Source organism: Lingula anatina, chromosome 7 (genome assembly GCF_051362555.1).
Source record: "Lingula anatina isolate TDL-2025a chromosome 7, LinAna3.0, whole genome shotgun sequence".
Taxonomy (NCBI): Eukaryota; Metazoa; Brachiopoda; class Lingulata; order Lingulida; family Lingulidae; genus Lingula; species Lingula anatina.
The window spans coordinates 21630584-21646033 of record NC_141773.1 but is presented as its reverse complement, the minus strand read 5'-3'; the positions used below and the strand labels follow the sequence as shown (position 1 = coordinate 21646033).

Sequence of the window (15450 nt, the reverse complement as noted above, 5' to 3'; positions counted from 1 at the left end):
TATGTCAATTAAAATTTTAATCCCTTTTGGTTGACAATTCAACTGCTTGGCAATGAAAATACAACTCTCACAAAATTTGATATTTATAATTAATTTGAATTGAATTTGCTGCATTTTCGGTGCTTTTTTTTTTTTTTTCAGATTCGTTTTAGGAAAATGAACTACTATATAACTACCAAACAACTGTCGTTGTCTGTCAGATTCCGTGCCAGATATACCACTAAACACTTGTTCCTGCGACCAAAATTTTGAATTCGCCTTGTCGCAAGTCTCCCATCATTGTTCTGATTCGTCTTCGATACTTCGTGCGCAGACAGTTCAGATTATAGCGAGTGCTCTCTTGGAAAGTCTGAAACATTCTATCGGCTTCCACGTAGAAATTTCTACAAGAATGTACCACTTGTCTTTGGTCGTTTAACGTTCTCTGGAGATAGTTATTAGGTGCACTGATTGCTCCGGGTGGTTTCTATAGAACAAAATAGTTTATGCCATTTAACCTTTGATTTTCAATACATTTTCTAAATAAGTTGTGTCGTAACTTTTAACAATATTTTTTGCTATTCAAATAAATTAGATAAGCAGTTGGTTTATTAATGAATGGATGTTTTCACATGAAAGTGTATGTCACCCAAATATTATGAGAGCCGAGATAAATGGATGGGTGAAAACTCGCATTGCCTAACATCTTGAAGGCTTAATGAAAATATAAACTATTAATCGGTGAATTTCCAAACTAATTCATTTGAGTGGCAGCGATATTGATCAAAATCACCACAAGATATAAGTTTGATAAACAATAAAAATTAAAGAGCTATAATTTGGGGGAATTCTGCAAATGTACCTTAAAAGAAAAATATTACGGCAGAAGTACGATTTGGGTATAATAATAAAATTTGATGAGACACGAGCAAGAAATTGGAATTGGGATCATAATATAAAGGATTTTTAATTGAATATGAATGGGAACATTGGTATAAGACGAAAAAGAGAGAGAGGAGATGGAAAGGGCTAATGGATGTTCCTACACTACCATGTTGTTTTGTACTGTCATCTGGACACATATCAACCCAGTGAAATTTACAACAAAGTTGTTTGCGTTGGCGTTTGTGTGTGTGTTTCTCGTTGAAAGTAATTATACAATAAATGGTTTATATCCCGCTGAGTACAAACGAATTAGATGAAAACTGCAATACTTACCTGTTTTGTGGACGATTGCAACCCCATGCGATACGCACCATCAAACTGACTGCAGAGCTTCTCCCAAGTGCGGCTCAGTTTGGAATATAGCAGGTAGAGAGACCAGAAAAGTACCAGAGGGACGGCCAAGAAGGCAACCACGAGACTCAGCTCCATGGCTGCCGCATGTAACATGTAGCTTGACAAGCGCCCAGCAAATTTAAAGGGGCCACTATACTAGTTGTACATATCTGCAACGATATGAAAGTAGAACATGGACCACATCAAACAAAAGGATCGCTTTGAGCAGGGGCTTGATTTTAATGTGTAACAATGTGTTATTTTCAATCAATTGTTGATGGAAGAAACTCACTCATTGTGACTTTTTTCAGCTCGCGATATTTGCTACCGCCAGTTACAGCAGAAATGAAATTAGTGACACGTTTGATGAACATTTTTTAGCACAATGCCTGCTTAACCTAATTAATACTCACATTGTCTTTGAATTGGTTATTTAAATGGCCCATTTGACATTTGACCCGACAAATAAGATACCGCTTTATCACCTACTTCAGATGTTAGCACATGGTACTGTTCACTGTGGTCAATAAGTAACTACGGTACACACATTGTACAAGTACACTGTATCAGCAAGTCAAGCAATTGTGCTTGGTCCAAGTATATGTTTATTTTATAAATCCGACCAAGAGAGATTGACTTTCGGGTTGTCTTGTCGTCTTTTAACCCTTTACTATGAATAATTCAAATAAACAGATCATCTTACGTCAATGAAACGTTTATTGTGCTGAATGACAATTTTTAAAATTTTGAAGAAGAAAAATACTGTTTTATTGATACAATAAGGTTTTCTAAAACTTTAAATTTCTTTTGTCATCTCGACAATTTCCCTAGACACCCCCCAAAGACGACCCCCCTGAAAATACTCCCGGACACCCCCACCTCTCCCAGAAAAGGAAATACACTGCTTTTGAATTATCTATTTGAGACATTTATACATTTTCTGGAGAAAAAAGAACACAGAAAATGAAATAAAAATGAAAAATCAATGGATTGGTTATTAATTATAAGACCCCATTCCCACAGATTTTAGATTGATCTATCCCTGTGGGGAGTCTCACTAGATTACTGTTAGCTTAGCCGGCTTAAGCGTTTGTCCCGCCTACTAAAAGCTGTAAGGGGGTAAATAATAACCGTGCGCGCTCGGTTGACATCAATTTAGCGTGAACCCCCAGGGAGTTAGGTCGATCTAGATGGATCGATCTAAATCTATGAAAATGCACTCTAAGATTCAGGAAGCTCACTTACGTGCTTGAACAAACCTGAGAGTTAACCTTTAATTATTAGATGATATAGATGGAAATTTGGAAATTTGCCATTACATTTTTAATCAAACAAATACTACCGTTTTATCAATTTTCTAAGAGCAAACAGATGTCATTTTATCTGCATTTCATTCACTATTTGTCAGTTTTTCTAGTCACAGGTTACGTAAAAATTCTAATAGAACTAGAAACAGAAAACAAGTTTCGAATACCATTGTTTTTATGTCAGGGTTAGTGGTGCAACAATTGAAACTTGTAGTAAGTTCATTTAAGGGATGCATTTTTGTACCTAGATGAGTGAGATTATCTGTTTACCCCACCTCTACCTACCCTAGGTTCTAGATTCCGGTATTGCCAGCTCGATCTTGATTTCATATATAACCCATATCAACAATACCTAGTAAAAGCGACTCCATCACAAGGTATATTTAACAAACTAGCTTTTACGTTGCTCTGACACTCAGGGTACCTCTACCTAGACATATATTTTGATAAAATATCACACTTTTCATTCTCAGTATGATATTCTTACAGGAGGGGGAGTTGGAGGGGGATTGTCCGGTGGGGGGGGGGGTACCCTAATACTCCAAAAGATGTTCGAAGTAAGGAAAACACGCTTGTAACTATAGGTATTGTCCCGTATTTCAACCAGTCGATGTTGTTCGTAAAATTCCTCATTATCTATTTACTTGTGCTAATCTTATCTACAACCGGCAGTCCTCTTCAATATTCTTCCGGTGGAGACATTGTTTGGGGCTAACGGGTACGTGTACCGGTATACAATGTATGACACGAAGTACATTTACATGTACTAGTCTTCAAAAAAGTAAATAAAAGAAATACTCCACCTGTACAAAATAAAATGTGTAAATAATAAGGAAAACTGAAGTATGATAAGTATTTACAGTGTTCTGTGGTTTTGTCTTAACAGGATCAGTGCGATAATATTGATAATGGTATCAAACTAGGTTGACGAATGTCGCACATATACAGGAATGCATGCGTATAAAATCAGAATGAAGAAAATAGTATTTTAAAGTTGATTTAATTAAATATTCCCTCCTCATATATTTTGGCACATCAGAATTATTAAATTTAACCGCGTCTCGACATCCACCGGTTCACTTTTGGAAGTGTTGGGTCCCTATCCCTCGATGGGTTTTATTAATCTGTATTGCTTCGTTTTGACTACGGATTCTAACACAATGTTGTGCTACAGGGACAGAGAGGAAGTGCTCCTTGTCACAGATTCACTGCTTAGTCCGATCAAAGTGAATCCTGTTTACGGGTCGTGTCAATCGGGAGGTTCTCGCCCCAGATAAATAGATGTCTTTCGTATGCAATACCCTGGTTATTAAGCCGTCAATCTTTCAAAACGTTGCGACACATATACGTATCTTGCACTGAATGTTAATATAATTACGCAGGGACCGTGGTGACATGTCCGTTTAATGTGAGGTAATAATTTTTCCTTTACACGCTCTTTAAAATAAATAACAACCTGCATTTCAAACAATAAAATTCCTACCTTTTGGGTCTTGTATTAAAAGGTACCTTTCTATCTACCGCTACAGCGTGATACTGTTATTGTGTATTGGACTCAAATACATTGTTCCGAGAAAGTCTCATTCAAACGCTTATAAGTTAGTCACACAGATAGCGATAAGCAAATCGCGTGATCGGCGAGTCATTCTTGATAAAGTTTTACTGCAAATATCAGTGGGAAACTTCGGTGCTCAGTTACATTATAAATAAAGTCTATCACCTTAATGGCTACACAATATTCCTCACTTTTATTTGGTAAGTTTATAGGAACGTTCACTTACGGTTCTCAATCTATTCTAGATCATTTGATGTATTTTTTAATCAGTTCTAATGTTGATCTGTAATAAATGTAACAGTTCGAGAACTGTTTCTGGGAAGTCCCTCAGAATGTCCTAGAACAGATTAAGAACATTTTTCATTAAAAGAGAAAACCATTGTGTTCTAGGACAGATTGAGAACCGTAAGTTAGCGTTAAATGAGACAAATTTCCACAGGGGATGTTTTATATGAGTTCTCTGGCAGTGCTAGGAGCGCTCTCCCTTCCAGGCATTATAATGTATTAACCCCCAATAATTTATAATTCCAAGAATGACGAATTCCAGTGAATAGAAAGCGACAAGCAAACCTCATGATCGACGGGTCATTGTTGATAAAGTTCCACAGTTGATAACGGTCAAAAATGTCAGTGCACGTGTCTGTTTAGTTTCTATTTGCACCATGATAACGGAAACACAAAGTGTTACTTTATTTCTATGCTGACTTTCCCAGAACACAATGTTTAATTGTGGAACATAAAATTATCTCGTTTGTTTAATTGTTCTTGTTCCGCGCTCCATTTTGGACAGGTATATTAGTAATGTCTAAAATTTAATTCTGAGGAAATCGGATTCGTTTGTTTGTTTTTTCATCTATCATTTTTCGAATGGTTACCCAGCAAACATGCCACGTTCGTATCACGTGGCTAGGACGTTGCTACCACATTATAACGTCATAGCCACGGATTAACCACGTGGTACCTACGTGACGTGTTTGCTGGGTACAGATGTGTTGGACAGACCTTTATCAAACAGGATCATATATGTCAAACTTAAATGACAATCCTGATTTATAACTATTCTCATGAATAGCTAGGTGACAATAAGCAAATCGTTGTCCTTGTGCTAACATTACCCACAGATCATAAAAACAGACATTATAATAAAAAAGACAGGTTTATTAAAATATTACTTTTTTAAATTAGTTTTTGATTTTTATAATTTTGTTGTCCACAGTGCCCTGGGTCTGCAATTTCACTCAGTTATTGTAACGCCAGTAAGTCAGTACACCTATAGTTCATAGCTAGGACCTGTTGTTATAAGATAATGTATGCATGTCCTTAATCATTCCATTAACAAGTACTTGCAAAACTGATAAATTTCGGAATTCCAGCATGAAAAAAAAAACGTGAAAAAATTTTAAAAAGTGCTCAACACTGCATGATTTTTGTCCTGATGGTATGGTATTCCCAGTTAATATGTAATGATATTCATGTAATGTGTTTTGCATCAGAAAAGTTGATACGAGTGCGTATAATTGGTCATCAGTTATGGCCAAATATGTGTTTCCATCACATCAAAGTAAATGTTAGTTTTACAGCATAAAAAACACCACATGCAATAACCTGTATAGGACTTCAAAGGATACTCTTAATCTGCATAGACGCCATCACCTTAACTGTATACACTACTGAGTATATTCCATCTCTATGTCACGAAGGGCCAATTTATTTATTACTGCAAATTTTTTCACGATATCTTCCGCTCTGGGACGGTTGTCACTTTTGGCATCCCAGCATCTCCGCATGAGAGAAAGCCACCTTGCTACAGGCCGAAGATGCCCGTTGCAATCGGGTCTCCAGCCCCGTTCAACCACGGCAACCCTGAATCTTTCCTCGTTAAAAGTATCACCGCCACCAGTGTAATACACTCGCCTGCCATACCAGAGCTCCCAGAGCAAGAGCCCGAAGCTGTAGATGTCACAACTCTTGTTATATCTCACGCAGCCACTGCCGCCAGACCACAATTCTGGTGCCCAGTAGAGGACAGTACCTGTCTTTCCTGTACGCAAGACGGTATCTCTCTTTGCTTCACCAACGTCGCAGATTTTTACAACTTTTCTGTTCTTAATCTCCGTGATCTGTAAACAATAAGCTATTTATTGTATAGTAATAATTATTGTTTTAGATCGAACCCACATAATTATTTTAACTACTTTTTGTAAACAAAAGACAATTGTAACTTTTATACCTGTTTTTAAATTTTGTATTTTTGTTGTTGTTGTTGTATTTTCATCATATTCATGAAGAAGCATGCACTAGTCAAACTAACGTAAACTCAACAGAGCAACAAGTGTACACTAATTAATAAACGTGTAAAGAATGTACCACATAAATCTTTAAAAAAAAACAGATGTTATGAATCGTACCAAAAAGTTTTCAGCTTTGATATCTCGATGGGCAAGTCCAACATCATGTAAGTATTGGATAGCGGTAGCTGCCTGTATCGCGTAATCCGCCGCGTACCGGATGCCGGCTAAGCGTTCCTTGTTCCCCACACCTTCAAATGTAATGACCCAAAATATGTGATGTTAAATTTTATAAGCCAGGACAAATTATACTGGATAGAGTAATCGATTAATAGTTCTTTAACAAAGACGTTATAGTAAAGTCAAGGAGCAATTTTTACCATCAGTAAAGCACTTAACAGTTAAGCATATAGGCATTGTGTTTTTTTAAAATAATCATAACCAAGCAAATTTCACATTATTCATTTCCAACCCACATCTTTTAATTGGTAATAATAATAAAAAATAATTAAAAAAAACATAAAACTTTGCATAATATAATAAAAACGATAAAACCTTGCATAGTCCCTGGAAGCAAATTGGAATCGTTAGTGATGACGTTACGTAGTGACCCCTGGTTACACCATTCCATGACCAGGATTAAATAGTAGAGGTCACCGGTGATGTATTTGGCCGAACCATAATACTGGACAAAGTTTGGACATCCAGCTCTGGTCAGCTGTCTAAAGTAATAATTGCATGGCTGATTATTGCCATTCAATAAATTAACTACAAAAGCAATGTGGTTCTATAAATATGGAGTGCCAATTTCATAAGATCTGTTTAAACTGACAATTAACATGCGACACATTTAATGGAGGACGTTCACAGGTATAGTCAACACGGAAAGATTCAATGTACACTACCTCATTCTTTCACATTCTTCATAAATGTCAAGGTCATTTGGCAGACGACTATCGACGTCCAGTGCCTCCTTCACCACTTTGATCACCACAGGGTAGGTTGTGTTGTTAGGTTTTACGATATCGGCTCGGTAAACCTTCCTATACCCTCCGTCAGATACCGGGTTAGTGGTGTACAGTAAATTAGGCCAGTCGGCAATGTCCGTAGCTTGAAATTCATGTTGCCACACTTGGCCTATATAGAAAGTCTGAATCTGTCGACTTAAACTTTCTAGCTTTGTTCGCTCTTCTTGCAGTTTGGCGGTGCTTGCGGTGAAAGTTTCGTCCTGCTTGAGACGACGTAAAATTTCAAGGTTCCCATCTATCCACTGCAGGATTGGTTGGTAGGTGATGTTGATTTCGTTCCGACAGCCCTGAAGGGCGTGACGGGAAAGGCGGTCCAGAAGAGTTGATTGATTGGTTTTTACCCTTTCTACGTAGTGGTCCAAACATTTGGCCATGTATTCCTGTATATTGGGGCTGGGCTGTGGTTGATGAATCGAGAAACTCTGGCGGGATGGTGTGAATGGCGTCTCAGGTATACTTTCTTCAAACAAGTCTGCAATGTCGCCGGGATCAACGAACATGGTTCGCTTGGGGCAAGGATCGTTGAGAAGGTAACTTTCTATTATTTGCAATTTATCTACGAAGCGCACCGATTCTTGTTTCAAAGATTGGTGAAAATCTCCCTTAAGGGTCTCGATCTTTTCTCGATATCTCTCGTTGTTGGCTGGGTGCAGGTATTCCACCAGTCGTATCTGTAACTTGGCACTGATTTCCTGTTTTACGGTATTCCATGTGCGCCCTAGTCCCGGGGGGAGAGGACACGCTGCCTCAGACCACACATTTAAGGCATGTGCTTCCTCCGTGTCTGCTTCTAAAGCACCGCGGAATTCAGCAACCAAAATCGACTGTAGCTGTTTCAAAGCCCCTTCTTTAATTTTTTGCGACTTTTTTACCTCTTCTTGCAGGTTTTGAAATCTTTTGCTTGTTTCTTGGATCCTGCGTGTACGCACTTCAGGTTCGTTGTAAAGTCTCTTCATATTAATGCCAACAGAACATACATATATGCCGTCATCGAGTACATGTTTTAACCACCTAAAAAAGTAGAATTATAAGTTTAAAGTTTTTAAGATTATATATAAACGTGATACACACTGTATAGTGTAAAGCAAATATACAAATAAAGCACGATTTTGAAGATTTTTTTTTTTTTTGCCAGTGTTTATCAGTTTGGCTTATCTGGCTATACAGAACGGGCTGGTGGGGCTTTAGTTGGCTGGGCCGTTGTCATGATCGCCACCATAGTCTTATATTATATTCTTAAGGTCTACCGAGACTGATTAATACCCTAAGAGGCTGCCATAATTGAGGTAGGTTTTGCGCATGTGCTTTCAAACCATCCAAAATAAAAATAAGGTCTACTTAAGACAATTGACAAGCTATTAGCAAATATCTTAAGAAAGAGAGATGCGTCACTATAAAAAAAGCCAAATTTAATGCAATAGTTTTACATTTTCCTTACTTCTTTTCCTAGTACTTTCACTGCCTTAATTGAAACTTACTGGCAGTAGTGTTCTATTTGGAAGAGAACCGCGTTTGGAAGAAGATCAGCAATTGATTTAACGACATCCATGAACACTTCATGTTGTTCCCCCCGTGCGTGAGCTTCTTTCACCTAAATGATATAAACGAAAAATACTGTAGCATTTTGTGACTATGCAAAGATCAGTTCAGTGTTCTCAATGACATCAAATGTATAGCACAGAAAGTTGCTACTGCTTTGTTTGATCTACACAAATTCAAAATTGATCGGTTGGCAAAAATGAAAAAAGGTAAACATCTAAGAGTTACCAATGCATGCACTTAATTGAACTTAAACTGAGAAAATTATAATCGTATCCGTGGGTTCTCGTTTCCCTGTCTATTCTCTGCTGCCAATTATCATCATACCTGTTTCGTAGAAACATGAAATACACGGCTTGATTGTAAACCTGGCCAAGAATCTTGTAACTTCTCAAAGGTGGTCCTAGAAACGGTGTCCTCTTCCGCCTCCGGGACGAGGTCCCATTTGTTGCAGATAAATATTGCTGATTTTGGATTGAACAGCCGAGAGCGATTGTGAACCGCCATACCTGACACCTTACGCATGAGCTTGGCCAGCTGAAAGACAAGTGCACCGTACATACAAACTATGATTCATTTCACTAAAATAGATATTAGTGTATATACCAATTGAAAAGTTATCTTTTTGGAACAAAATATTTCTCAATTCCATGTAAAGGTTTCACAATGAGTGCACCTCTGCTGAAGAGCATATTATACTTCGTGAATTAAACTTTCTATGCAGTTCCCTTGCCCGTGTATACTTACTAGTGATGAAAAGGAGGAACATTAGAGGTAGGCTGACACAAATTCAACTTATGAAAAATCAAGACACGTACTCACAGAGTAAAATGTATTTATAAGTAATAGGTAAATTGAAGAATGAAAATCGTATGTAGAGATTCGTGAAGCGCCAAAAAAGAAATGTATACCACACAGTAGCACAATTAAAGTGGCCAGTCGAAATTATAAAATTTCCATAACTAAATATTTGCTTATTATTTAGAATTCATTAAACATACGTACCCCCTTCTTAGCCACGCCGTGTGGAATAGCCATGTTGACAACGTAAATGAAAGTGAAACAGCTGAGAGTGTATTCAGCAAGCCTGTGAAATGTCTCCACATCTTCAGCGACTTGAAAACCAGGGCTGTCAACGAAGGCGACAGTGACCGGTTCCCCATTCTAAAATGTAGGGTCAAGAGTGCTATGATCGATGACATTTACTAATTTAGACGAGAGAGAGAGAGAGAGAGAGAGAGAGGATCAGTGCAAGTTTTGTGATGTAAAAAAACACAAGCCTAATATTTTTTAAGGATATCATATAATTTTTTATCTCCTTAACCGGTTTGTTCAAACCAAAGAACTTAATTAATATATCATTTTGCTGAATTTAAAGAAAGTAAACTGGTAAACAAAATATCTATATATCCGAAGAAACTAGTTTTCTTAGTGGTGGGACCATCATCAGCATATATACATGTACTAACCGCCAATAAAATTATTCCTGCGAGACATTCCTATATGATTTATTATCAAAGTTATAATTGCCAGTTCAACAAATATCCTTGTTAACTGACAGTTTTGTGACTGTATACCTTTACCATGGCAAAGACAGCCAAATGAAGTCACATACATGTATTTTCATAATTTGACGTCAACAACAAATTAATTTTGTTACCTTAGGGAAAAATATTCGAACGAATTCATTTACAGTCAGCATCTAAAAAAAATAATTTACCCCGTTTTCATCGTTTTCATCTGCTGCCTCATCATGTTGAAGTTGGTTTTCACTGGCGTTACCCTGATAATAAGAATGAAAATAACAATAAGACATACGCACTTTCTATTCAGAATATGCAGATTGTAGTATTGCGTAGATTGCAATCAAAATAATCAGCTTAATTATCTGTCACGCCTCTTCGGGCAGCTATAGGGGGATATTTTAATTTCGTGTGCACTCAGTAGGGGTGCACGTTAGACAATTAAGCTGATTAAATCGAATGCGTTTTAATAGATATATCGATCCATCGGGTGCAATGCCTGAATCTGAATGCTCCTTTAAAGTGGTCGGAACATGATTACAAAAACGGGATGCGTAACTTTTCTAAAGCTTACTGAACTCCAAATAACGTAAAAAATCATTTCTTATTACCATAAGTATGGGAAGAGGATATTTAATTTTCGCCTTTTCAAATGGCATGAAAGGCGGCTCGTTATTGATCTTTACTCCTTGCACGTAGTCTTGGAATGCCGATCTGTCCTCCTCCTTGCTGAGATCTAATGTCACCGCCTGACCGCCACTCGGACGCAAGATGGCTGCCGTCTTCTTGACGGGATGGTGGATTATTTCACAAAACATTCGTGTACTTTTCTGGTAGGCTTCCGGTAAAACGTCTTCCCCCATTAAAGCATTGAGAAAACTACTTTTTCCAGCTGACAGTTCTCCTATAAACAAATATATTGTTATTAAAAATTGAATCATTCTTCACAAAATATCGATATTTCGTACCATCTTTAAATGAATTCGTTGCATTATCTCAGTCATATGGCAACTGGCTGAAAAACGTAACGTCATGGCGGTTATTTGAAACTTTTCAGTGAGTCCGCGCCACGAAGTAGCGCCGTTTCTGGACATCTGCGATGGCTGACGTGAAAAACCGTACCTTGCAAATAAAATCCTTTTAAAAACAAACCAGGGCGTTTTGAGTTGTGATTTTGTAAAGATGATAAGAAAAGTTTATGCTCTTACTCATGATTTCAAAGGATTACTGAAACATCCACAAATTTAAATGAATTAAGTTCACGATTTTGAATTTATGAAAAAAAATCGATCCCAAAATGACTCTCGTAGGGGGTGGGACTATATTGCGAGAAAAAAAGTTGCCAGCCTGAATTTTTTTCATTTTTAGATATGAGTTAAAATATCATCCAAAGTTTATGATTTTGACGGGAATAGTTTGCACACTCTCTAGTATGGTCACACGGTTCCCTAATCCAACATTCAACAAAAAATCTTGAAAAAAAATGGCGCTTCTCGATACCTATGCCAAACTATGAAATAATTCAATCTAAAAACCGTTAAAGGTTACATATTTTATTCACATTTAATTTAATTCTTTCATTTCCGCGTTGGTTGCGAAATTTACAAAATTTCAACCGCGACGTCATCTCAGCGCACGCGCTCCGTTCTGAATATCTTCCTACGCGCAGCCAGTTGCCATATGATTGTCTGTGCCTTATTATTATTATTATTGTTATTATTATTATTATTTTAATTCGATTAAGGTAAATGTACTACAATGACTGCTTTCGTTGTCTTTCAGATTCCCTACTAGATATTCCACCAAATACGTGTAGGGGAGACCGGGGCTAGTTGGCCCAATTAGACACTTTTAGCCTTGTAGAGCCAACTGGGAACGAGTTAGAGAAAGCTGGCCCCTGGATCGGGGAAAGTTCTCATGCAGTAGATATCCATTGTAAATGCCATGAAATACATTTTACAAATGTTTATTTTATTAAATTGAATTTAAGGAGTCTTCGCTGAATAAGTAGTTCAAATGAGGCAGATATATTAATAGTAGACTTGTTAAAGGGCCAAACGCTGCATTTCATAGTACAAATGTCTAACTTGGCATAAATGTTCCTTCGGCCAAAAGAAGATTTTTTATCCAAAGAGACACGCTCTATCGATGCAAAAATTATTTAACAAACCAATGGCTTTGTTTTAACAATTGTCTATAGCTCTGTTGCACGCAAAAGATTATGGTCTGTATGAGGGTCCAATTTGCCCCGAGTCAAGGGGGCAACCAGTCCCGGGTGCACATCTTTTATTTTAAAGAATTGTAGCCATTTTTGGTGCTAGAATGGACTAAGATGATACATTTCTATGAAACTTGAAACAATAAGCCTCGTTTTGATGCCCTATACATAAATATGGATTATATTTGATCAAAAGCCTATGAAAAATGGATTTTAAAATCTCTTTCATAAAGTTACTTTAAGGTGTACAATTCTTTCATTTGGATTCACCGCCTAAATAAAACTATTTTATGATCGACGTTTCTTGGCATTATTGAAACGGTAACTTTACAAAATAATGTGAGGATGTTTTTACTGCGTAGTTACTTTTTCATAACTTGACGGATGGCCAACTTACCCCGGGGTCCAACCAGCCCCGGTCTCCCTACCTGCAACGAAAATTTTGAATTCGCCTTGTCGCAAGTCTCTCATCATTTTTCTGATTCGGCTTCGATACTTCGTGCGTAGACAGTTCAGATTAAATCGAGTGCTCTCTTGGAAAGTCTGAAACATTCTATCGGCTTCCACGTAGAAATTTCTACAAGAATTTACCACGTGTCTTTGGTCGTTTAACGTTCTCTGGAGATAGGCATTTGGTGCAATCATTGGTCCGGGTGGTTTCTATAGAACAAAATAGTTGTTGCCATATAACCCTTTGATTTTTAATACATTTTCTAAATAAGTTGTGTCATGACTTTGAGCAACATCTTTGCTATTCTAATAAATTGGAAGAACCATTCGTTTATTAATGAGTCAATGATTTCACATGAAACTTTATGCCACACAAGTATTATGAGAGCCGAAATCAATGGATGTGTGGTAATACGCTGTAGTCGTATTGTCAAATATCTGGCAGGTTTAATGAAAAAATATAAACAATTGGTCAGTCAATTTCCGATCTAATTCATTTGAGTGGCAGAGATATTGATCAAAGTCACAAGACATTTTAATTTTGATACGCAATGAAAAGAGTTATATTTTGGGGGAATTCTGCAAGTGCGCCTTAATAGAAAAAGATTAAGACAGAAGTACGTTGTGTGTAAAAGAGAATAAAATTTGACGCAGACACGAAAAAGAATATGAAATCGGAATCATAAAATGAAGGATTTTAATTGAATATGGATGGGAACATTGGTATAAGGTAAAAAAGAGGGCCAATGGATGTTTCTACCCTACGTGCCATGTTGTCTTTTACTGTATGTAGGCAGGCAGATTATCTAGCGGCACACCAGTTTACAGCAAATTTGTTTGTATTGACGCTTTTTGCATTTGTTTCACGTTGAGAGTGATTAGACAACAAATTATTTATATCCCGCTGAGTACTAAAGAATTAGAATAAAAGTACAATACTTACCTGTTTTGTGGACGATTGCAACCCCATGCGATACGCACCATCAAACTGACTGCAGAGCTTCTCCCAAGTGCGGCTCAGTTTGGAATATAGCAGGTAGAGAGACCAGAAAAGAACCAGAGGGACGATCAAGAAGGCAACCACGAGACTCGGCTCCATGGCTGCCGCATGTAACATGTAGCTTGACAAGCGCCCAGCAAATTTAAAGGGGCCACTATACTAGTTGTACATATCTGCAACGATATGATAGTAAAGCATGGGACACATCAAACAAAAGGATCGCTTTGAGCAGGGGCTTGATTTTCATTTGTAACAACTTATTACATCTTATCATGGAAGTTTTTCATGGAAGAAATGCATTCATATACCTGAATGGACTAGTGGTGTAGCAAATGGAGAAGACAAAATGTGTACATTATAGACCAAGACATAGAGAATGTGCTGTAGATTTTGTATATTTTGGAGGTCACCATATAGAATGGGTTGATAAGTATAAATATCTGGGGGTTTATGTCGAAGAATTTTTAGATTTCCAATATAATACTAAACTTTTGTCTGAATCAGCAACTAGAGCACTGGGTTTGATAATAGCAAAATCAAAAAAGGTTGGTCAAATTAAATGGGATTCTCCACTTACCAAAAATTGTTTAACAGTTGTGTGACTCCAATTTTAGAATATGGGTCGGGGGTTCGGGGATTTCCAGAAAGTGAAACCTGTGAAATGTTATGTTCAATGCTATTTAGGAGTACACCGATTTACACCAAAAATTAGTATGTATGGTGACTCAGGTTGGATACCATTAAAATTTAATAGGTGGTTGAACATACTTAGACTTTGGAACAATTTAATACTTGCCCAAAATGAAAGACTTGTGAAACAGATTTTTTAGAAGATTATAAATTGGGAGAAAAATTGGTGCTCCGAGGTAAGAGAGATACTCAAATTCTGTAATATGGAAACCCATTTTTTGAACAAACAAATTGTGGATATAGAATACATTACAACTCTTTTATGAAAAATTTCAAATTAAATGGAAAAAAGACATTTTGAAATTTCCCAAACTTCGAACATATATGACATTTAAAAAAGAATTGAAAACTGAAAAATATTTACACCTAGATTTAAATAGAAAAGAAAAATCAATTTTTACTCAATTTCGGATGGGCATTTTGCCTCTGCATGTGGAAACTGGACGGTATACAAATACACCTTTAAATGAAAGGATATGCCAAGTATGTAAAAAAGAATTAGAAGATGAGAGTCATTTCTTACTTCGGTGCACTGCTTACACAGAGGAAAGATATAATTTTTTTAAAAGTTGACGATCCAAGAAAATGAGACCTC

The 15450-nt window shown here is 37.0% G+C and overlaps 2 protein-coding genes across 2 annotated transcripts; both read right to left on the bottom strand.

The window, feature by feature from the left end:
* Nucleotides 1–153: 153 nt before the first annotated feature.
* On the bottom strand, nucleotides 154–4203 carry LOC147760879 (uncharacterized). The gene is made up of 3 exons (XM_087018386.1): nucleotides 4048–4203; nucleotides 1198–1427; nucleotides 154–466 (listed from the first exon to the last, which is right to left on the bottom strand). The coding sequence occupies exons 2-3, from the start codon at nucleotides 1369–1371 to the stop codon at nucleotides 221–223; spliced, it is 420 nt and encodes a 139-aa protein (XP_086874512.1). The 5' UTR covers nucleotides 1372–1427; nucleotides 4048–4203; the 3' UTR covers nucleotides 154–220.
* A 1087-nt stretch (nucleotides 4204–5290) lies between these two features.
* Nucleotides 5291–13368, bottom strand: LOC106156738 (uncharacterized). The gene is made up of 10 exons (XM_013532143.2): nucleotides 13144–13368; nucleotides 11109–11401; nucleotides 10695–10757; nucleotides 9980–10138; nucleotides 9302–9511; nucleotides 8914–9026; nucleotides 7313–8446; nucleotides 6963–7129; nucleotides 6528–6658; nucleotides 5291–6239 (listed from the first exon to the last, which is right to left on the bottom strand). Exons 1-10 carry the CDS (start codon nucleotides 13358–13360, stop codon nucleotides 5787–5789), a joined length of 2940 nt encoding a protein of 979 aa, XP_013387597.2. The 5' UTR covers nucleotides 13361–13368; the 3' UTR covers nucleotides 5291–5786.
* Nucleotides 13369–15450: the final 2082 nt, after the last annotated feature.

Excerpts from the sequence above, each read along its gene's own strand:
- LOC147760879 (XM_087018386.1), bottom strand. The coding sequence starts at position 1,371 with ATGTTACATGCGGCAGCCATGGAGCTGAGTCTCGTGGTTGCCTTCTTG. Across the intron at positions 467-1,197 it reads TGCAATCGTCCACAAAACAG|AAACCACCCGGAGCAATCAG; the intron begins GTAAGTATTGCA and ends TTTGTTCTATAG.
- LOC106156738 (XM_013532143.2), bottom strand. The coding sequence starts at position 13,360 with ATGATTGCACCAAATGCCTATCTCCAGAGAACGTTAAACGACCAAAGA. Across the intron at positions 10,758-11,108 it reads ATCCTCTTCCCATACTTATG|GGTAACGCCAGTGAAAACCA; the intron begins GTAATAAGAAAT and ends TCTTATTATCAG. Across the intron at positions 9,027-9,301 it reads TTCATGTTTCTACGAAACAG|GTGAAAGAAGCTCACGCACG; the intron begins GTATGATGATAA and ends TATATCATTTAG.